We start from the raw sequence: 24,240 nt of genomic DNA, 5'->3' as shown, positions 1-24,240 counted from the left end.
GTGCAGTTCGGCGCAAGGTTCACCATCCCCTCGCCTCAGTCACAGGGCTGTGCCTGCGCGTCGCTTGATTTTTGAACAGACCAAAAAGGTCATGCGACAAACTTCCTCGCTAAATAGTCAGGTGGGCGCCTCATACCTCTCACTAGTCTGAATGACTCAAAACGTGTGCAACATGTGGGATTGTTTGCGTGGGGTTGACACAGTTTTCCTTTTGTATGATCGCAGAGGAACAGTGCTTCTGGAAGTGGCCAAGTGACACCCGACTCTGCAGCCTGGCCAGCACCCACCAGCCATGCATGTGAGTCAGCGGGTGGGACACGTCCGGCACAGAGCAGCTGCAGGAATCTGATTTATTGTGTTTTCCTCTTTTTATTAATTTTTTTCTGAGGACAGTAGTCAAAATAAGTTTAATGCTGTTGGTCGGTGCCAACCTGCCGTGCACGTGTTTGCGGGTCGGAAGCGTCCTGTCCGGCCACGGAGGAGCTACGCGAACCTAATTTACTGTGTTTTCCTCTTTTTATTTGCTTATTTTTCTGAGGACAGAATTGGAAATAAGTTTCATGCTATTGGTCGACGCCCACCCACCATGCACACGCACGCAGCCCATTGATACGTGCCCGTGTATCTGGCCAAGGAGGAGCTGAATGAACTGGATCTATTGTATTGTTTTATTTATTTTTCTGAGGACTGCAGTGAAAATAAGGTTAATGCTGCACACACATGATCAGCATGCTGGACATCACCTGTGTGGTGATGTCTATCTCGGCTTTCAATGCTTATCAGTCCAGTAAGTATCAGTGAAATTGTGGAGAGCTGGACATGTCCAAACTTGTCCTCTGACACGCCGAAACGGAGGTGTTCCTTTGTCTCGCTTCCAAAGCGAATCGGTCGTGACGCGCGAAGCCTCCGCGCGGCTTTCCATGACAAAATCTCTTGTTAAAAGTGAAATCTGCCGGAAAATGGCTGATGTCCAGCTCTTGTGATAACCAGAGAAAGCACACGACGGTCTCGTATCCACAGAGCCATCAGCTCAGAAATGGTCCGGTGGCTTGTGCCGTGTCATCGCAGCTCGGAGCGCAGCGCGCTGAGCGTCCTTAAAGGGGTCCATAAAGCTGTACTAACAGACCTTATTCTCTGTGAAGCCCGTAAAATTTTCACCGAAAGCCAGTCTCTAACAGCTTCTGAAAAAATTCTGATGGAAAAAAAACCCCAAATCATTCCGCCATTTCCAGACAATGAAAATCCGACGACGGGGCGGGACCACTCCTTCCACAAGGCGTGCTCACAGGCGAATGACGTCACCGACAGGCGTGGAAAAACTCACGCATGCGCACAAGGGTTCAAGCTTGTCTGACGTGAAAACATATGAATCAAATCCATAAAGTTTAAAAAAAAAATAAAAAGGTACGATACTTTATGGACAGACCTCGTATTTTCATCGCCACTCCGGACAGCATTCAGCTGACAGTTTGCCGCCATCCACGCACGTGTCGGGAGGAGCAATTTAATGAGATTCCATATGAAAAAGTTGTTGCGTAGTCACCTGTTCTGGCGCGATTATTTGTCTCTGCCTCCTCACCTCTCCACCAGTCGCAGCCCATTGAGATACTAACCTGAAGTTTATTCACAGCAACCACGTTGCCTTTTTTTCTGAATAAAAGATTCAGTTCTTACCACTATGTTCTGAGCAATGACATCTGGATCCTCACATACAGCTTCCACAAAAAAGACCTGGATTGACAAAACATACAATAAATGTGAAATCATGATGGCTGTTTTTTTTTTTTTAATTGCATCATTGAAATACCTTGAACTCATTCTGCTCAGCAAACTTAATGATGGTCGCTCTTCTTTCTCTAGTTGTATTTGTGGCATCAAAGACCTAAAAACAAAACATACTCCTCATATAGCTCTGACATGTACTTATTAACAAATGATGTGTGCGCTACTTACAGCCACCTGTCCTCCTTCCACACTCAGGTACCGCCGAACATCGTTCAGTGCTGCCATTGCACACTGACTGTGGAAAGAAATAGGGTCAGGAGATGTCTCATGAGCCATAACGAGCAATGGTAAATGGACTGCATTTACATAGCGCTTTTCCATCTACATCAGATGCTCAAAATGCTTTACACATCAATGCCTCACATTCACCCTGATGTCAGGCTGCTGCTGCTGCTATGCAAGGTACTCACTACACACCGGGAGCAACTAGGGGATTAAGGACCTTGCCCAAGGGCCCTTAGTGATTGTACGGTCAGGCTGGGATTTGAACCAAGGATCCTCTGGTCTCAAGCCCAACACTTAACCACGAGACCATCACCTCCCCTCATGGTTGATGTAGAATTTTCATATTGGTCAATAAGATGTAAAAAGTCCAGTCTGAGGCTACATATCCATGCACAGAAAATATGGTGAGCGTATCAAGTGTAGACTATATGTCCACGGTGTCCTCAGAGCCTTACAAAGTTCAGGTGCATAATACTGCATCACTACAGAAACCTTAGAATTGCACCAGTCTCTGCCCTTAATCTGAATTCAAATACTCTTAATCTCAGATGCTGGTGTTTCTTTATTTTTTTTCCCCCCTGTGGAATACAGGGATCTATGTGAGCTTAGTTGAGGAGCATTCAGAAAAGTGAAGAGAAGAAAGAAACTTCTTGTAACCGGACAGTAGTAAAGTGACTTTTTTTTTTACCCCCCATCACTGAAATAAAGAAGATGGAAGTCCTATATAGACACTAAGGCCTGCTGGTGGCGGTGTCGTTGACCAAACGGTCCCCCTAAAAATTGGTCCACCCTGCCTTCACTGCGCATGCATCATTTCTGTGCGTCATTAGCCGCGGTTCACTGATTATCACCTCGTTTCTGCTTAAAACTGCACTCCAGTCATCATTTACCTCAGTGACAGATATATGAAGATTTTGTACAACAATCATTTCCACATATATTCAGCATTATTTCATCATAAAAGACGGAGGAAGCAATCAGAGCAGCCAGACAAGCTGTCGATGCTGCCTTCACTGCACCTCCGTCATTTCAAAGAGTCAGTAGCGACTCACTGATTATCACCTTGTTTCTACTTAAAACTGACTTTACAATGATTTAAGAGGTTTTACTTTGCCATCTGATGGTTAATAATCACATTATTCCTTTTGATCACTTTGGGTGTAGAGAGTCAGTCTCAGAATGAGCTGCTGTGGTCCCAAATGACCCATGCGCAGTGAAGGCAGGGCGGACCAATTTTTAGGGGGAGGCTGCTCCGTCTGCGACACATTGCTCATTTCCTGATTCCATAGCCTCTGGTATGACTCCCCCTGGATGGGATGCCAGTTTGATGCAGGTTACTTCTTCAGCTTAGGCTGGTAACCATTTACAGCTGAGTGGACAGACAACGCAAATTAAGTGTCTTGTCCAAGGACACAGAATTGTAACATGAGCGAGATTCAAAGCCATGTCTCTATTGGCAAGCCAGCTAAATATCCACTCAGCTTCATTTTTTTTTTCCCCAAAGTCAAAGTCAGCTTTATTGTCATCTTTTCACATGTACAAGACATACAAATGGAATTGAAAAGATGTTTCTCAATAGATAAATTCTAAATAGAAATAGATCCTTGTCATTTGATTGGTAGTTTGTATGTCACGTGATATTGATCATTCGTCCCATTTACCGTGCCAATTTGGTTCCATTTAACGTGCAATTTTGGTTTCATATTTGGTATGGTGTGTATATGTAAGAAAGTAGCAGCAAAACGTTTTGCTGTATAAGTTAGAAGTTGTAATAGCAGCAGAAAATTTCTGTTGATACACTGTAGTAGTGCAAAAAGAGTCATTCTGTAGGTCAGATGGTTCAGAGTCCATAGTGGGTTTTTTTTTTTGGGGGGGGGGGGGGGGGGTCAGCTTCTTGAATTGTGGGTGAAGCTGTTGTTGAGTCTGGTGGAGCAGGGATGGAGGCTCTTGATACCTGAGGGCACCAGAGGGCAGGAGGCTTTTTAAATTGTGTTTATATTTTTCATATCTGAATTATTTCTTTTTTTATATTGCTGGTAAGGCCAAAGAGGAGGTTCATGGATGTGCTGAGGGAGGACATACAGGTGGTTGGTGTGACAGAACAGGGTGAAATGGAAATGACTGATCTGCTGTAGCAAATCCTAACGGGAGCAGCAAAAAGAAGAAGAGCTGCTATGATGTCAAAAAAATCATTTTTCAGTCTACTTTAGCTGAATGGTGCTTACAGCATACATGAAACACAGGTTCCTGGTCTGTTCTCATGAGAGAGACATGGTACACAGGCATATGTGACGCATCCCTTATGCTGGCGATATGCAAGGTTTAATCTGTTAACACAGCCGCCAAAATGAAAATAAACGCACAACACAATCGTGATGCAAGCGTGACACCTGTAGAGTGTCCCAGGCTTAAAGGGAAAAACAGCCTTTGGAATTTCTGATGCAATGCTTTGCTCAGAAAAAAAACAGGTCTTAGAAAACTGCATGTCGTTCACGACATCCAAACTACTTGTTTGGATGATAAAATGAAATGAGAAGGTGACAAGTACTAATTATAAAAGTTATACGAGACTCACCGTCTGATTTTTAAGCCTTCCTCATTATCTGGACTGAAAAACTCAAAGGACTTGTAGATTTTCAGACACTCCCTCCGGTACTGGCCAACATTGAACTCTGTGCCAGATATAAATGTAAATTTTTTTAAGCAACATCAGAGTATAATGTTTCTAACGTAGTTTCTAATGTCAACACTTGTGATGGTGGGTGTTCTTACCTTTGGTTGGCACCCCTATCCAGTTCAGGTAGCGAGTCAGCTTCTTGGAAATGTAAGTCTTCCCTCGAGCTGGGAGTCCAACAGTCACGATGAGTGTGGGACAGTTTGTCATACACACTGAATGAGAAAGAAAGACAGAAAATGTCATGAAATTACTAATTCTGCATATAAAAATTCTGTGCATAGCTTGCCAGCAAGTATTTCATTCTCATAATTGACTCATAATTAAACTAGACAGTGAGAGCACCTGCTGCAAAGACTACTGTGGAACTATGACAAATTACTAGCGGACTAGACAGTGAGAGCACCTGCTGCAAAGACTACTGCGGAACTATGACAAATTACTAGGGATTGTCCCCAAGTGCATATGATGTGTCAATGATACATCTTTCAAAGGAAAAACAGTGAACCACCTAACAAAAAAATTGCACATTTTCAATTATAACATGCTTACTGCACTTTTTAAATCAGAACTCTGAAGAGAAATAAGGAAATAAATGGCTGACAATAAGGATGGGAACAGGTAGACATGATACATTGATAAGGCATGATGACTGATAATTACATTCTCAATTCATAAAAAGAGTTTTTTTTTTTAAGATTTTTTTCAAGTTTATTAATGGGTTATTTAGTCCCTCAGCAAAGCAAAATTGATAATATATATAATTTTTACAGCAACAACAGCGGCGAAAATAGATGTAATGTAATTTTGAGAATATTTATTGTGCAGATCTCAAAACTACAGCAACAATTTGCCAGAAGGCACATCTAAAATGCAAGCCTCGATTTGATGTTTCGGTGGAAGAATTAAGTACATTTATTTATTGTTGGGTCAGTGGTTGAAGTTTCATCTCTTGAACACCAGATGGTACACCCACTCTGAACACATGAACTGTTTTCAGGACTGAGGTATTTCCTCATTTCCAAAACGCAACAAGAAACCACCAAAAACAAATAAATTAAAGTACTTAATTTACTCATATTTGAAGTCAGTCTGGGTAAGTAGTCATTCCCTGGCTGATTTTGACTTTCTGCTCCCAGTTTAAAAATCCTTGCATTATCTAATGTGGTGCTTTCTCAAATGTTTGATTCAGGCTGCGATAACGCCTCCGCCTGGAGCGTCCACTGAAATAAACAACGGCTTTGCAAACATTGCATCTTGCTGTCTTAGCTTTGCGGTGTTCAGCGGACATGTCAGCGACAGAACTCTCAATGCTTGCCTGCTAGCTGGCTGCTAACTGCAGAAGAGACTGCACGAATGGAGGCGTCTCACATTACAACACTCCTCAACTCAGTGAGACACACACCTCTGTTCAAAACACCCCCCTCCCTTCGCTCTGCAGCTAACACAGCAGCATATTTCACAGAGTTTTCCTGGATCAAAAAGCTCTGTCGGTTGTATCGGAAATTTCCGATCCATGAATTATGTTGGTATCAGAAGCAGATATCAGGGTTCTCCCCAGACAATGGAACAACAGCGCCACGCCGTCATACTGCCATCTAGCGCCACTATAGTATAGTGTCATCTCGTGATGTTTAGCGGTAGACTTGGTGGTAACCTAACGGCACGCAAACCTGCTTTTGCAGGAAATTTCACATAAACAACTTCAACTCTATTTTATCCTGTTTACATCCAGATGACACAACAAGCCTTACATGAAGCCAGATCTCTGCATTTTTGTTTCGTCTTGGCGGGGACACAGCAATTGCCGGGCCGTCTGGGGAGGACGCAGGCCGGTGCCAAGCGTCATGGAGGCAGGTGCACAGCCGACTCAATCTACGCTGTCTGCTGTGGGATCGATCAGATAAGAGGCTGAGAATGATACTGCAGCCTCTGTGACAGTGAACAGGGAGGCTTTTATGGAGAAAATGGCAGAACGGAATTCAAAATTATTCACGTACCAAGACACACTTTGAGATTTTGGTGCTGGACAGTTGCATGCATTATTTCCATTCTTCTATGTTTTAAAGGACATGTCGCACTGAAATCAGAACATTTCCGAGTGTTTCCGACAGCGTTTCTTAGAGGAAACCATGCACTTGAATGCTGCTAACATTAAAAACAGAACCATAGATGAATTACAAAGTTTATAGAAATGTGCTGTGGTGTTATGATGACTCATTTTTTAAAGTGATAACTGTTCATTTTGATGCAGTCACAGTAAAAGGAGGCGTTTTCCACTGTGCAAACATTTAGTGCACAAGCACACTGCATGAATGCGGTGCGCGCTGCTCCATTACAGAACAGTCTCACATCAAGACAGACACTCAAAGTAATGTAAAAATAAACCCTACCAGCTCCACTGAGAAGAAAAAAAAAACAAAACCTAAACAGTCATCCACTTGTGATTTCCAAAGTCCGCTCCACCAAAGGAGTCCCCACGCAGGGATCGCATGCGATCGCCAGCCGGGTTTGCGGCGCTCCTCACAGAGTTCTCTCATGGTTAGATAGAAAGTCAATTATCTCTTAAAAATAACGTATTCAGACTTTTTCCTAATGTAAAAAAAAAAAAAAAAAAAAAAAAAATCCATCTGCATGTCCAGCCTGTAAAAAAACCACGTCATGGAGACATACTGCGTGCACGCTCACGGCGGGACTTAAACAGTGTCCAGCGACACAAAGTGTGTCGCCTCCTGTCTCTCTGCACAGCCTCTGTAAATCCAAACCTGACTTTTCAGTGGAGTCCAAATCTCTACCGTATGCCAAATTTATATAATTTATACAGTCTACCGGATATACCACGCACCCCTACTCCAGAGCGTTCTTGTGCACTACAATTCCACCTGCTTTGTGCACCAGACGCTGTATATAAAATAATTACTTTGTAGTGGATTAATCCTCTCTCTCTCTCTCTGTTTTATTGTAATAGCTTGGTAAAACAGTCGCATGTTCATTCCTTCTATATAATCAGCTGTAAAAGTATGTTTATGATAAATTTAACATGTTAATGGACCAGATAAGCTCTGCTGTGTGTGCACACTGACGCCAAGACTCACACTCTAAACGCAATTTTGCAGTCAATAACGGACGGACACAAAGTTCAAAATGACTATGTGTTTAAAGCATCTGAGAAAATAATGCCAGCATAGCCGCGGATGGAAAGGGAACCAGCGAGAAGGAGCACAGAGGCAACTGTCCAGGAATGCAGAACACCAGCGCGCACAAAAGAGCGATTTTGCAGACATTAACAGACAAACACAAAGTTAAAAGTTGGATCACAGTGTCAAAATGACCGTAAGCCGCGGAAGAAATAGCCAGCGAGAGGAAGCACAGAGGCGACTGTCAAGGAACCCATGGTTCAGTTCTAGCTGGTCTGCTGCATTTAAGGACTCTGGAACACAGATGAACAGCAGCCTGGCGCATGGCACACACCAGCAGGACTGTTTTTTTTGGACTGTGTTTAAGAAAATGTGACAACATTTTGAATGGATGCTGTGAATTGAAAACCTACACTTTAAAGAGACCAAGTGTGAGAGGGCTGAAGGTTTGGACCAAACCCATGCCTAAAGGTGCACCAACATCACGTTACATTGCAACTTGCTTCTGACAGATTGTTTGTTGCTGTGACGCCACTCTGAACTTCACACGGTTGTATACGCTTCTTTTATTTCTGTTTAGCACTCTTCTGGTTATAATTGTATCTACTCTGAACATTATTTAACAACAGTCCTGTTGTTAATCACTAGCAGTTAGCATTCGCTAGCTAGGTCGACCCCTTCCCTCTCCGTTGTTACTTTTTATATCCGTTTCTTTTCTACCCATTTAATACTTCTGTTAGTTTTTCAGTTGAACTGCTGTGGATTTTAAGCAATTATTTTACTCCTGTGTAAAATCTTAGGAGCGGCTAGCATTTTCGCTAGCGGTTAGCTAGCGTTAGCTATTTTGGACCCCCGTCAATTTTTTCATTTCATTTTTTTACACTCCTGTTAGTTAATTAACTGTTTAGTGTATTTTATAGCTGCTGCGTTTTTACCTGTTTAATACCTCTGTTAGTTTTTCAGTGTAACTGCTGTGAATTTTAATAAATTTATTTGCATCTGTGTGAGCCTTAGGAGTGGTTAGCTTATCCATTATTGGTTAGCTCATGTTTGCTTGGCTGCATTCTTGAATTTCTTAGTGCACAAAGTACACTACTAATTCTACTTTACACCCTCCGTAAATCCTGCGTGATGTTGGAAGATAGGGTGGCTCTCTTAGAGAGCCGTGTGTGTAAGTTAGAGCAGCTTCTTAGCGCAGTGGAGTTAGATGTTACGGGCACTCCAGATGAAGTTAGTGTTGGGCCGGCTAGCGAGCCCATTAGCATCAGCTTAGAAATGCCGGCTGTGGAGCACGGCTTTCGGACTGTGGCTAGATGGAGGAAGCCCCGTAGGGCTTGGTGCCTGGTTGTGGCACCCCGATCACACTCACCAGTGCGAACTGTGAATCGGTTCTCCCCCTTGGATTTGCCAGATGTGAATTCTCTGAGCCCACAAGTGACTTTCACTCCTGTCTCCAGGCCGAAACACCAGACTTTAGTGATAGGGGATTCTATCACCCGCAAAGTCAGGTTACAGACGCCTGCTGACATTAAATGTATTCCTGGGGCCAGAGCTCCCGACATTGCATCTCATCTTAGGGTGCTGACGCTGCAAAGGGAAGACAGATGAAGGAACATGACATGAGATATAGTCACATAGTTATTCACGTTGGCACCAATGATATCAGGATGAAGCACTCAGAGGTCACAAAAATGGACATAGAGAGGACTTGTGACCTTGCGAGAAAGATGTGTCGGCATTGATTAATAGTCTCTGGTCCCCTCCCCTCCCGGGGTACTGATGAGGCATTTAGCAGGCTGACGTCGTTAAATAGGTGGCTGGTGCAGTGTAGACAGCAAGGCTTTAGCTTTATTGAAAACTGGCCTTCGTTCTGGGATCGCCATGGCTTGCTGATGCCGGATGGCCTCCACCCTACTGGGGAAGGCGCCGCCATCTTGTCTGCGAACATAGATAGAGCTCTACAGGGAGGGTAACATTAATAATCTACAGCAGGCCATGGAGCAGATTATTAGAGACCCTGCAAGGCTTATGACAAATGTGGGTGTGGAATCCATTAGCTTAGCGAGGAATTTAGTGCAGAAAATCCACTATGGTGATAGTGCAGTTTATTTGCCAGAGAGGGAATTTCAACAAGTTGAGACTGTGGCCTGCTTCCGTAATCATGTCCATAAAAATCACAGAGGGATATGCTTTCCAAACTTAATACCCATTACTATATTGAATGATGTTGAATTTGAGGATGGCCGAGTGGTTGTTCCAACAATAGCAAAGATTTTGTGTCTGCTACCTACAACGTGCGTGGAATGTCTTAAACCTAAACCTACTTCTAGGCATCTTATATATGCTACTCTGGAACCACCCCTAAACCCAAACAGTTCAACTGTCAACCCCACTGAGGTCCTTAGACTGGGTCTCATTAACATAAGATCACTGTCCTCAAAATCACTGTTGATAAATGATCTAATAATTGATCATGACTTAGATATGATTGGGCTAAGTGAAACCTGGCTTAAACCTACAGCTGTCCTCCCCTTAAATGAGGCCTGCCCACCAGCATATACATTTAGTCGCGTCCCTCGTGATGCGAAGCAAGGCGAGGGTGTTGCTCTTATTTATAAATCTAGGTTTAGCTTATTAGCTGTTGGAGGTTACAAATATCACTCGTTTAAGCATCTGATTCTCCACTCTGCTCAGGATATTACACATTGCCAAGGTCAGAAGAATAAAAATCAGTTGTATTACTTTGTCACTGTATATAGGCCTCCTGGCCCATATTCTAAATTCTTAGATGAATTTTGTGCATTCATCTCTAACTTGTCAACTAGTGTAGATAACATTCTGATCATTGGTGACTTTAACATTCATATAAATAAGCCTTCTGATCCCCTCTGCAAATCATTTATGGAAATTGTGGATGCATTAGGATTTCGGCAATGCATTCGGGATTCGACGCACATTAGTGGAAATACCCTGGATCTGGTTCTCACACGTGGTATTGTTGTCACAAATATTGACATCATGCCTCTTACATCAGTGGTGTCTGATCACTCACTTATTAAGTTTACAGTTGCGCTGCTGTGTTTAGTGGAACAACAACCTTATATATCAGTACGGCGATGCATCAACTCCTCAACTAAGACTGAACTCGAAGCTAGACTGTCTGATTTCTTAGCTTCACATTTGACAAATACCCAGACAGTAAACAGACTTGTGAATAGTTTAAACTCAGTGCTCAAAACTACACTCGACATGATTGCACCACCTGTGTTAAAACCGTGCTCCCCCAAATCACAGTCACCTTGGTTCAATGATTATCTGCGTGACCTCAAGCATAAAGAAAGAGGTCTAGAACGGAAATGGCGTCGTTCAAAATTCGAAGTATTTCACCTTGCATGGCCTGATGCTATCTTAGACTATAAGCATGCATTATTGGCTACAAAGTGGACTTACTACTCTGATTTGATCAACAAAAACAAACATAACTCAAAGTTCTTGTTCGACACGGTGGCAACACTTTTGCATGGACAACCACCTGTAGTTCGCTCTCCTTTTACAGCACAAGATTTCCTGGATTACTTTGGGAAGAAAATAGAAGACATCAGGTTAAACATATCCCGGCATGCCTTAATCCAGCCACTACACCCTGCTATTGATGTGGGCGCCACTACTGAGGTATTACCTACATTTACAGAATTTGACAGTATCTCACTAGGCATGCTGACAAAACTCATAATGTCAACAAAAAGCACAACCTGTTTATTTGATCCTATACCAACAAAACTGTTTAAGGACCTGTCGCCTACTCTTGGGCCGACTGTGCTGGAAATTATTAATCTTTCTTTAACTTCTGGATCTGTTCCTAAATGTTATGCTATGCAGATGATACTCAGTTATACATGCTGATAACTGCTGGTAATCTCGTTCACATAAGATCCTTAGAAGATTGCCTTGCAGCAGTGAGAAGTTGGATGTCTAGAAACTTCCTACTTTTAAACTCTGATAAGTCTGAAATGATGGTTCTTGGTCCAGTGAGACATCGGCATCAATTTGACCAGTTAACAGCCTCGGCTCATGTGTCATACATCACACTGACAAAGTGAGGAACCTTGGGGTAATTTCTGATCCTTCGTTGTCCTTTGGCCTCCACATTAGAAATATTACTAGGACTGCTTTCTTCCACCTGCGAAATGTAGCGAAGATTCGTACCATCTTGTCTATGGCTGATGTTGAGACCCTGATCCATGCATTTATCTCTTCTAGATTGGACTACTGCAATGTTCTATTTTCTGGTTTACCACAGTCTAGCATTAGGGGTCTCCAATTGGTTCAAAATGCTACAGCCAGACTTTAAACACGAAGCAGAAAGTTCGATCACATTACACCCATTTTAGCATCCCTTCACTGGCTTCCTATCCCAGTGAGATCAGATTTTAAGGTTCTGCTACTAACCTATAAAATTATTCATGGACTGGCACCTCCCTACCTAGCTGACCTAATTAAACCTTACGTAGCAGCCCGGGCTTTACGTTCTCAGGGTGCAGGACTACTTTGTGTCTCTAAGGTGAATAAGACATCTGCGGGTCACAGAGCTTTCCCTTATCGTGCCCCTGTTCTGTGGAATGATCTCCCTGCGTCAATAAAACAGTCAGATTCTGTGGAGACTTTCAAGTCCAGACTTAAGACGCACTTATTTTCCATTTCATATGGCTAGCATACTGGTTTTGTTTTACGCTTTTTACTCGGCCTCAACTTTACCTAAATTCTGGGTCTTTTAGTGAAGTTTAGGGCTAGCGGCCAGTGATCACCTTAGTATTTCTGTTTTTCTTGTTGTTTAATGCTGGCAAATTATACAGTATTTTTTGTCTTTCTGATGCCCGATTCTGTTTTTTCTCTCTGTTTAAGGTGCAGCTCCATCCAGAGATGGGAGTTGTGTTCATGTTGGCGATCCTCCTGTCCTGTGCGCCAATAGCATTTCTTGTATATTTGTCCGTGAATTGTTCTGTGAACTGTTCTGTAATTTATGTTTTTAGCATGGCCCAAGCAGACGGTCACCCCTTTGAGTCTGGTCTGCTTGAGGTTTCTTCCTCAGAGGGAGTTTTTTCTTACCACTGTTGCTCTGGGGGTTGGTAAAGTTAGACCTTACCTGTGTGAAGCTCTTTGAGGCAACTCTGTTGTGATTTAGCGCTATATAAATGAAAATAAAATTAAAAATTAATTAAAAATTACATGGCGCTACATGGATCATACGCGACTTGATGTGGATCATATGCGGCGACATGAGCCATTCGAGGCTGGATGGGGCTCAAATGACAGGTTGGTCGTGGCTCAGTAGAGGCTGATAGCAGTGGTGGGCACAGCTAACCAAAAAATTAGCTTTGATAACTTTTCAGTTAGCTGATTATCTGTTATCTTTTATAAAGCTAAACTGATAAACCACCCAACATTTTATCAGAAGCTACAGATAACCGATAAATACCAGTATTGTCTCCAGTACACTTGCAAATACTAACAAGCTGATTTTGAATTTTAACACCACAATCACTTCTGGTAGCATCAAAGGTGACTACAGACCCAACAATGAGTCAGCGCTTCTGTCTTTGAGTGCCCTGCTCCCTGCTGGAAGCTCCTGTTTATTACATAGCTTCCAGCAGCGAAGCAGTTGAGAGGAGCAGCGAAAGTCAACTCTCTACTCAATGACAGCGTTGCCGTGAGGCACAGATCTTGGAAAATAAAGCAGTGCTGACTTATGGTTTGGTTTATAAATAAAATTAATACTGATAGAATAACTCCATTAATGTCAATTCTATAATTTGTACAAAGTTAAAATATAACGTATATCTTTTAATGTTGAATAATGCACTGATTCTGAAGTTTTGTAACAAAAACAGACAAATAGCAAAGAATTATGGGTAAAATGTGCCTCTGCTAACACTGATTGGTTGACTCATTCATTCTATGTAAATCAACACATTAATGTGAGGTGTGTCGTGTGTATGTGTTACAGATAAATGTGCTTTTGTAAAATATGCCATTTTTTTTAAATTATATAAAAAAAAAAGGCATTTTCAAAAAAAAAAAAAAAAAAGCCAAGTTGTAATTAGATAACCGTCTGATATACACTCAACAAAAATATAAATGCAACACTTTTGGTTTTGGTTTGGCAGTACATCCAACCAGCCTCACAACTGCAGACCACTTGTAACCACACCAGCCCAGGACCTCCACATCCAGCATGTTCACCTCCAAGATCCTCTGAGACTAGCCACTCGGACAGCTGCTGAAACAATCGGTTTGCATAACCAAAGAATTTCTGCACAAACTGTCAGAAACCGTCTCAGGGAAGCTCATCTGCATGCTCGTTGTCCTCATCGGGGTCTCGACCTGACTCCAGTTCATCGTCATAACCGACTTGAGTGGACAAATGCTCATATTCACTGGCGTTTGGCACGTTGGAGAGGTGTTCTCTTCACGGATGAATCCTGGTTCACACTGTCCAGGGCAGATGGCAGACAGCGTGTGTGGTGTCATGTGGGTGAGCGGTTTTCTGATGTCAATGTTGTGGATCGAGTGGCCCATGGTGGTGGTGGGGTTATGGTATGGGCAGGCATCTGTTATGGACGAAGAACACAGGTGCATTTTATTGATGGCATTTTGAATGCACAGAGATACCATGACGAGATCCTGAGGCCCATTGTTGTGCCATACATCCAAGAACATCACCTCATGTTGCAGCAGGATAATGCACTGCCCCATGTTGCAAGGATCTGTACACAATTCTTGGAAGCTGAAAATGTCCCAGTTCTTGCATGGCTGGCATACTCACCGGACATGTCACCCATTGAGCATGTTTGGGATGCTCTGGACCGGCGTATACGACAGCGTGTACCAGTTCCTGCCAATATCCAGCAACTTCGCACAGCCATTAAAGAGGTGTGGACCAACATTCCACAGGCCACAATTGACAACCTGATCAACTCTATGCGAAGGAGATGTGTTGCACTGCATGAGGCAAATGGTGGTCACACCAGATACTGACTGGTATCCCCCCCCAATAAAACAAAACTGCACCTTTCAGAGTGGCCTTTTATTGTGGGCAGTCTAAGGCACACCTGTGCACTAATCATGGTGTCTAATCAGCATCTTGGTATGGCACACCTGTGAGGTGGGATGGATTATCTTAGCAAAGGAGAAGTGCTCACTATCACAGATTTAGACTGGTTTGTGAACAATATTTGAGGGAAATGGTGATATTGTGTATGTGGAAAAAGTTTTAGATCTTTGAGTTCATCTCATACAAAATGGGAGCAAAACCAAAAGTGTTGCGTTTATATTTTTGTTGAGTGTAACTGCTGTCAAAATAAACAGAACACTGCCAACTACTGGACGCTCAGTACTAGGGCAAATACTGCCATGAACACTACTGGCCAGTAGATGGCAGCAGAGACCGTGAAAACTTGCCAAAACAAAATTCCAGATAATCCATGTCTGGTACGTTTAAGATGCGTGGAATTTAATAAACGTAAACTGTATTTCAGACATCTTATATATATTACTCTGAAACAAAGACGACAGACAGTGTCTGACATAAGCAGGACTCCAAAGCGCAAACAGGAATCTATTGCAATAATTCCAACTGAAAATAATGGAGCTATAAACCCAGAGAATATATTCACTAGAGTTTTAAGCACAATATACAAAGAGTTTAATGCTGTTGTCCGTGCGGAGCCTGATCAAAGCATCTCAAATGCATTTCTTCTGTCGTGAATGTACTGAGGTATCCATAATGCACTTGGGCACACTATGTCCACACTAAACCCTTCAAACTTAGTGCATTACTTTAAAACTAAAATATACGAGGTCTGTTAGAAAAGTATCCGACCTTTTTATTTTTTCAAAAACCATATGGATTTGAATCACGTGTGATTGCATCTGCCAAGCTTGAACCTCCGTGCGCATGCGTGAGTTTTTTCACGCCTGTCGGTTGCATCATTCACCTGTGAGCAGGCTTTGTGTGAGCAGTGGTCCACCCCTCTCGTCGGATTTTTATTGCAAATAAATGTCTGAACGATTTGGAGCTTTGCTGCATCAATTTTTTCCAGAAACTGTGAGAGACCTCCAGGTGGACACCATTCGGAAAATTCAGATGGCTTTCAGGGACGATTTTATGGGGATTACACAGATTAAGGAGTGCTCCAGCCGGTTTAAAGACCGGCCACAGCTGCTGAGAGCGCGCCGCGTTCCGAGCGCTGATCGACAGGCTGAATCAACCAGATCATATCCAACGTGAAGGCTTTGTTGATCCGGGACGTCGTCTGACTTACACAAAAATGGCAGGAGACGTGGACATCAGTACTTTTTCGGCACATTCCACTGTTACAGGAGTTTTTTTCATGGAAAGAGAAGCGGAGGGATGCGCCACAGAGCCGTTCATGGCGCGGCACAAAACCACCTCCGTGTTGGTCTCACAGGACGGCTTTGAGATGGCTTTCAGACGGCTTTCTGTGGATTTTCAGTCATGTGACTATCCAAGAAATTGTGGATGAGCCTGGGCATGCCAGAACATGTCCTGTGAGGCTTCATCATGGCGTTGCTTTGCTCCATGCGGCACCGCCGCGACGCGCGGAATTCCTCCGCACGTCTGTCTCAATGTGCCGAAAAAGTGCTGATGTCCACGTCTTCCGCAATTCCTGTGCTAGTCAGACGATGTCCCGGATAAAACACAGCGTCCAGTTTGGAAATGAACGGCACATTCCACTGTCACAGGAGTTTTTGTCATGGTTCAAGCTTGGCTGGTGCAATCACACGTGATTCAAATCCATATGGTTTTTGAAAAAAATAAAAAGGTTGGATACTTTTCTAACAGACCTCATATATATCTGATATTTTCACTTTATAAAACTTCAGATGTGACATTAATTTAAATAACTTGTCCGAAATTAGTTTGGTTAAAATTTTAACCATAACTTAAAACTATATGCCTCTGGATGACTTGGGTGATATTGCCAGTGTATCAGTATGGGGTCAAAAGAAATTAGTCTTTTTTCTTTTTTGTGACCAATTCTCCTTTTCCTGCAGAGGATAGAGCGGTTTCTTCTAGAACCAGCTCTTCTCTGTTTATGGAGGATAGAACTGCGCATCTACTATAAAACACTTAACAGGTAGGTGCTTAACTGATTTTAGATTTCATAGATGTTTGTAACTATTCAGCTTTGTTTACCACGTCTGCAAAAATATGTTAACGGTCTAAAAATGATTGGACCAAAACTTATCAGAAGATAATTAGTCCGATAATGGTTTTCAAAGTTATCTGAAAAGCTAATCCGATAATGAAAACATGATCTTCGATAATTAGCAGATTAGCAGTACTGTGCCCACCACTGGCTGATACCTGGCACATGTGAGGTATAAAGAGGCACATAGAGCCGCCTTAGTAGTGGATACGTGATAACTTAAAAAGTGGATCATTCTTTGACTAATCGCTGACACACCCATGCGTGGCTCATTATTCGTTGCGGCGAACGCTTTATGTACAATTTGTACATGTTCAAATCAAATCATCATTTGTTCATGCTATGGAAATCAAGAAATATTTGCAGATCACCCTTAATGAGACAAATTTAAATCCATTCGCTGTTTCATAGTTGTGAATCTCGCGCTGTCTCACAGTGCACGAGGTCGGTTTTCAGCAACGTTCCGGTTTAGGGCACAATGTAAACGCACCTCGTGAAGTATGGGCAACAAGACAACATCGGGGCACGGCAGAAGTCCATCACAGGTGCTACACCTCTTCTAGATAACCCTCTCAACTTGGGAGTACATGTCATCGTCATAATCACTTGTGAACTCGATGAATCTGTACCATCCACATCCTCGCTAGCCATTGTTTACATGGCTTTGAAACGCTGGAACAGTGTTGCCAACTCCTCAGTAGGAAAAGCAGCTATTGGCTGTCCTAAAAGTCGTCAGAAGTCACTAAATTACATCATCATCTAATTTGCATGTTATGATGTCACAGATACTATAGGGAAAAAAATGTTGTGGGAGAGATCACTGAATACATCATCAACCTTTTAATATTGTTTTGTAAATTCCACATTCAGATTTAAACAGAATGTGACTTTTTAACCTCTTAAAATACATCAAGGTTAGCCATCTTTGAACTTGTCCAAGGTCTGTGTCCCAAGAATGTTCCCTGTGCATTTCAACACTCTGGCAGTAATAGGACTGGACTTATGCTGAGCACAGACAGACAGACAGATGAAAAGACAAAAAGCTTTCGAAATACCTGATGGCCATATTTTAGCCTTGGGTATAAATCAAAACAAGATATAAAAACAGATAAAAAACACAAAATGTAATAATCACAATGTTAAATTACAGAGACTTAAAAAGATAAATATTTCACCAATAAAACTTCAAAATAATTTAAACGTAACAGTGAATATTCTACCTCAACAGAGAGTAGAAAACATGTTTAGCACAAGATGGCATGTTAGCAAACTTCTTTCTTCCATTTGCAGAACAATGCCCGCCTTAGACACAATGTGTTTAAGGTGAGCTGGAAATGATTATCCGTGCATTTATTTTGTCACATTTAGATTACTGTAATTCACTGTTCTTTAGCCTCAGTAAGTCTTCCCCAGATTGCTTACAAATGGTCCAGAATGTGGCTACAATGCTTCTTAAAAGGTCCTTTAAGAGGTCTCATGTGACACCCGTTCTGTCATCTTTGCATTGGATCTGCATACAGTTCAGACTTCAGTTTAAAATCTTGGTGATCACTTTTAGAGCACTGCATGGTCAAATTCCTCTCTACGGTGCATCCGGAAAGTATTCACAGTGCTTCCCTTTTTCCACATTCTATGTTACAGCCTTATTCCTAACAGAGGAAATTCATTTTTTTCCCTTCAGAATTCTACTCTCAAAACCCCTTGACATGAATTTTTTTATTTTTACTAATTTATTAAAAATAAAAAACTAAGAAATCACATGTACATAAAGACAATAAGATCTGCAAATTGTAAAGAACACAATACTCATACAGCTGAGGATATTTTAGCATTGTGTTATATATTTAGATATTTAATATGTGTACTGTATGCTGTAAGCCAATGGGAAAATGCAATTAATAGAAAAACATTAATGCAATCAGAGCTCTTTAGATCTTGCAGGGCCACGTGGGGAAAATATTGAACTCATGACATCTCAACAAATTTCCCAGCATGCCTCATGTCTGGAGGACCCGCACCATCACCGTGACATCCGCGACCAAAATGACGTGGGAGAGAGGAGATTTTGCACCGGCGTCAGAATTTAAGATCAGTCTGAGGAAAATCAAACGTCGTGCAGCTTAAACACTTTGACTCGGCAAAAAATAAACTGAGGTAAATCAGCCTGACGTTCCGTGTTTTTTCATTCCCATGCGCGTCACATGGTTTAAATCCAACTCAGCAAAGTTGCGACGATTTCCTCATGCGTGATTCAAATTTACCTCCAGTGTGCGTGACATTTGGATCAAGAAGGACACGAATCGATGTTATAAACCACAAAATACCACAGCGGGAAAGGAGCAAAAACAAAAAGTCTCTGTCGGCCTTTTGACGCAGTTTAACGAGAGGTGGTGGGTAAATTTTGTAATGATGACAAACACCACCTTACCCCGTCTCTGCACTGCGCGCACGTCAGGCAGGCCGTTCGTGCACGGGATCCAGATCTTCCTGAGCGGGTTGCGCGTGAGCTCCCGCGGGAAGCTCTGCAGCATCAGCTCGTCGTTGTCCAACATCGCGGATGGAAGCAGCGTGAATGCTGCAGGGTGGAGATGATGCTTCATATCACCGAGCAGCAGCGGCTCCGCCTTACCGTAAAGACCGGACACCGGGCGCAACTCAAAAACCACAAGCTTTCAGACGTGCCGCCGCATTGATTGGTCTGATTTTAATTATTCACAGGGATCATACTACTAACAGATTTGTTTCTATTACCATGGACTGACATGGTTATTAGATAGCAATGGTTTAAACAAATAATGTCGCCTTTCACTGTAATGAAATTCAGATAGATGATATCTGAATACAGAAATGCTTGTGATCTGAGATATAACATACAGCAGGTGTTAAACGTGATTCTGTAACGCTCTTATTTTGATATGGAAGGTTATCAATGTGGTTCAGCCAATCAGTCTCATTGATGTGATGTAATCATGCATCCTATTAAGTTGGGTTCAGCATGTCCTGAAGAGCGGCTGTGCTCAAGTTTAATAAAAGATCATTGTGACACTACGCTCCGCTTATCATTCACCACGTAGGCAAAGTCTGCGCAAGTCGGACACCTTAACAGGTTATGGGCCCAGGGCTGAAGATGAGCGAGCGTGAGTAATAAGTTAGTTAAGCGTGACGTATTACGCGATAAAGTAAAGTTTGGAGCTGAGAAGAAAAATTGGCGGGGTCACGGTGAAAGATGGCTAGCCGAGCCACTGGAGTTCCAGCACCACAGCTGCTGTTCGACGGGTCAGAGGAGAAATACGACCTGTGGGAAACACGGTTTTTAAGTTGCCTACACATCCTGAAGCTAAAAGGGACAATATTAGAAGAACCAGCTCAGCCAAACGACGATGACCGGCGAAAGAATGCCGACTGCTACGCCAAACTGATAAGGCTAATCGACAACAAAAGCCTTTCGCTAATCAGACACGAGGCTGTTGAAGATGGCAGAAAAGCACTAAAGACACTGAGAGAACATTACGCCGGGAAAAGCAAACCGAGAATCATTAACGTACACATCGCTGACAAAATTACGAATGGAGGGAAAAGAGACTGTTACAGACTATTTGATAAGGGCAGAGAACATCATTACAGCATTAAGAGAAGCAGGGGAAACCCTCAGTGATGAACTGATCGTGGCCATGGTACTAGGCGGGCTACCAGACTCATTTAAGCTGCTAGCTATGCATGTGACACAGAACGAAGATAATGTCACGTTCGCCGACTTCAAGAGACGGCTGCGAGTTTATGAAGAGTCGGAGAAAATGAAAATGACAGAACCGAATACAGATAATGTGATGAAGACGCATGCAAGACAGGGCAAGGGCCAAAGCAAACCAGAAAGTAGCAGAAAAGATGAAGCTGCACACATTACATGCTACAAGTGTGGAACAAAGGGGCCAGGGCGCAAAAATGCTACAGGAAAGTGTGGTGCGGTTACTAAAAGAACGCCATGCATGCAGAGTCACTCTGCAAGAAAAGGCATGGGCAAGATGGCGCCAGGAAATTCGTGGAGAAGCAAAATGGAGACCACGATTCCCTCTTCATGGCCAAGTACGTCCAGAGAGAGAGACCACCAGGCAACGTAAAGATAAAGGGGATTATGGTGGACGCGGGAGCAACTTCCCACATCGTGAACGACATCAACAAGTTTGAGAGCTTCGACCACTCGTTCCAGCCAAGCACCCACTCCATGGAGTTAGTGGATGGAAGCAAGTGCAGCGGGATGGCGCAACAGAGAAGAACCGCGGTGATACACCTGCTAGACAGCGCTGGAAAACAACGCAGAGCGCAGCTACAGGATGCACTCTACATGCCTTCATACCCACACAACATCTTCTCAGTGTCAAAAGCAACCAACGGAGGCGCGGCGGTGATCTTCGAGAAAGGGGACAGTCGCATACTCACCAAAGACGATCGCAGGTTTGACATACATGAGAGTGGTAACTTGTATTACTTACCAACTGTTGAGAATGATGCTGACCAATGTAAAGTGTGTCATGATGTACAGACCTGGCATCAGATATTGGGTCATTGTAATTATGAGGATGTGAAAAATTTACAAGGTGTGGTGAAGGGCATGGAGATTAAGGGAGGTTCATCTGGGTTGAATCAGTCATGTGAGGTGTGCACACAAGGAAAATTCACACAGACACGAAATAGGGAGCCAGACAGGAAAGCAAAGAAGCCCCTAGAGCTAGTACACACTGATTTAGCAGGCCCCATGCGTACTCAGAGCATGGAAGGGTACCGATATGTGCAGTCCTTTAAGGATGATTATTCAGGCACTATGTTCGTGTACGTTCTCAGGTCCAAGAGTGACACAGTCAAGGCCACAGAAAAATTCTTGGCAGATGTAGCCCCCTATGGGCAAGTCAAGTGTATCCATTCAGATAACGGCACTGAATTTACATGTCACGACTTTCAGACAGTGTTAACTAAAAACAGGATTAGACACGAGACGTCTATGCCTTACTTGCCCCACCAAAACGGTACTGCAGAAAGAGGTTAGAGAACACTCTATGAAATGAGCAGATGCCTACTGATTGAAAGCGGGTTACCTGATAATTTGTGGAACTACGCTGTTCAGACCTCCGCATATGTGAGGAATAGGTGCTACAATAGGCGCACAAAGAAGACAGCATACGAGCTGTTCACAGGCAATGTACCCAACCTGTCCAAATTACAGAAATTCGGATCTGCGTGTTTTGCTTACAAGCAAGAGAAGGGCAAAATGGAATCTCGTTGTGAGCAAGGGGTTTTCATAGGCTATGATAAAAACAGCCCGGTGTACCTAGTGTACTACCCAGACACAGAGAAGGTCCAAAAGCATAGGTTGGTGAAATTCACAACTAAGATGACAAACGAAAAGGGTACACAGACAGCTGAGTCACAAACAGATTATGGGGACATGCATACCATGGTTGACAACACTGATGAGAGGGTTGATGAGAAACCTGAAAATGCACAAGGTCAGACTGTTCAAAGTGGTGGTGTTGGTGCTTCACCTGAAAAGACTGAATGCACACAGCCAGGTGAAGTCACAGAGACTGTAAACAGAAAGAACCCACCAAGAGCCAAAAGGAGACCGGCTCACCTACAGGACTATGAGATAGGTGACACAGAGGACAATCTAAACACTTGCATGGACTTTTGTTACAGGGCAGTGTGTGATGTGCCTCATACTTACCACGACGCCATTGCGTCAACCAAAGCAAGGCAGTGGAAAACTGCTATGAGAGAGGAGATGCAATCTCTCAAGGAGAACGAAGCCTTCACCCTGACCCAGTTGCCACCAGGCAAACAGACAGTGGGGGGTAGATGGGTTTATGCGCTGAAAACAGAAATTGATGGGTCTGACAAATACAAGGCAAGGTTCGTAGCAAAAGGCTACAGTCAGAAACCAGGTACAGATTATGACGAAACATTCTCACCCACAGCTGACATGACGAGTGTGAGGGTTGTGATGCAAAAAGCAGTCCAGGATGACCTAGTCTTACACCAGATGGATGTTAAGACAGCTTATTTGCACACTCCAATTTGATTGTGAAATTTATATGGAGCAACTTGAGGGTTTTGAGAGGAAATCAGACACGGGTGAGAAACTAGTGTGCAAGCTACAGAATCCATTTACGGGTAAAACAATCGGGGAGAAATTGGAATGCAATGTTGCACACATACTTGGTTGAGAATGATTTCGTGCAAAACTCTGCTGATACATGTGTGTATACACAGGAAACAAACAATGAGAAAGTAATCCTAATAATTTGGGTTGATGATCTCATCATTGCTGCTAACAATGAAAGTGTGATGAAAAATGTGAAGCGGATGCTTACTGAAAGGTTTAAAATGAAAGCCATGGGAAAACTGAAACATTTCCTGGAGACTGATTTTGAACAAACAGATGGTGTAGTGAAAATGTCACAGGAGAGATTTGTGAAAAAGGTTCTAGACAGATTTGGGATGCAGGATTGCAAGTCTAGAGAAACACCATGTGAACCAAAACTTGAATACACAGAAAATGCAGAAGAAAATGCAAGAGCCAAGAAAGTACCGGGAGGCAGTAAGAAATTTAATTTACTTGTCCACATGCACTAGACCAGACATTAGTTTTGTGGTCAGTAAACTCTACCAGCACTTTGCTGAACCAACTGTTGAGCACTGGAACACTGTTAAACATGTGTTCAGATACTTCAAAGGTACAATGGAAAAGGGATTGTACTTCAGGAGAAATGACACAGAAAAACTAGGCCTAAGAGTCTACAGTGATGCTGACTGGGCAACAGATTCGGCCGATAGGCGAAGTACGTCAGGATATTGTGCCAGTCTAAATGAGGGTAGCGCTATGATTTCCTGGAAAACAAGAAAACAACCAACAGTGGCTTTATCAACCTGTGAGGCAGAATATATGGCCTTAGCATCAGCCATACAGGAAGGCACTGACCTAGAGCAACTGCTTAGTGGTATTGACAATTATCAATATGCACAGACAAAGGTGTACAAAGACAACCAAGGTGCCATAGCATTGGCCAAGAACCAAGTGAACAGACAGCGGTGTAAGCATATTGACATTAAGTACCACTTCATAAGGGAAAATGTAAACAATGGAAGGTTTATTTTGGAGTATTGTCCTACTGAGCAAATGATTGCTGATGTTTTG

General features: G+C 42.9%; 1 protein-coding gene across 2 annotated transcripts in view; it reads right to left on the bottom strand.

Annotated features, from left to right (window-relative positions):
* pfkfb4b (6-phosphofructo-2-kinase/fructose-2,6-biphosphatase 4b) overlaps nt 1–24,240 on the bottom strand; it is a 65,931-nt gene that overhangs the window by 18,660 nt on the left and 23,031 nt on the right. The window contains exons 1-6 of one of the 2 annotated variants that reach the window (XM_034166643.1): nt 19,480–19,665; nt 4,783–4,899; nt 4,586–4,682; nt 1,954–2,020; nt 1,808–1,882; nt 1,675–1,731 (exon numbers count right to left, since the gene is read on the bottom strand). In XM_034166643.1, coding sequence (XP_034022534.1) covers nt 1,675–1,731; nt 1,808–1,882; nt 1,954–2,020; nt 4,586–4,682; nt 4,783–4,899; nt 19,480–19,651 — 585 coding nt within the window. In that variant the 5' untranslated portion in view covers nt 19,652–19,665. Of the gene's footprint in view, nt 1–1,674; nt 1,732–1,807; nt 1,883–1,953; nt 2,021–4,585; nt 4,683–4,782; nt 4,900–19,479; nt 19,666–24,240 lie in introns of those variants that run through there. The other variant, XM_034166644.1, reaches the window with a different exon arrangement.

This window comes from Thalassophryne amazonica, chromosome 3 (assembly GCF_902500255.1).
Source record: "Thalassophryne amazonica chromosome 3, fThaAma1.1, whole genome shotgun sequence".
In the NCBI taxonomy this organism is placed as follows: Eukaryota; Metazoa; Chordata; class Actinopteri; order Batrachoidiformes; family Batrachoididae; genus Thalassophryne; species Thalassophryne amazonica.
This window is presented reverse-complemented; position numbering and strand designations above follow the sequence as displayed.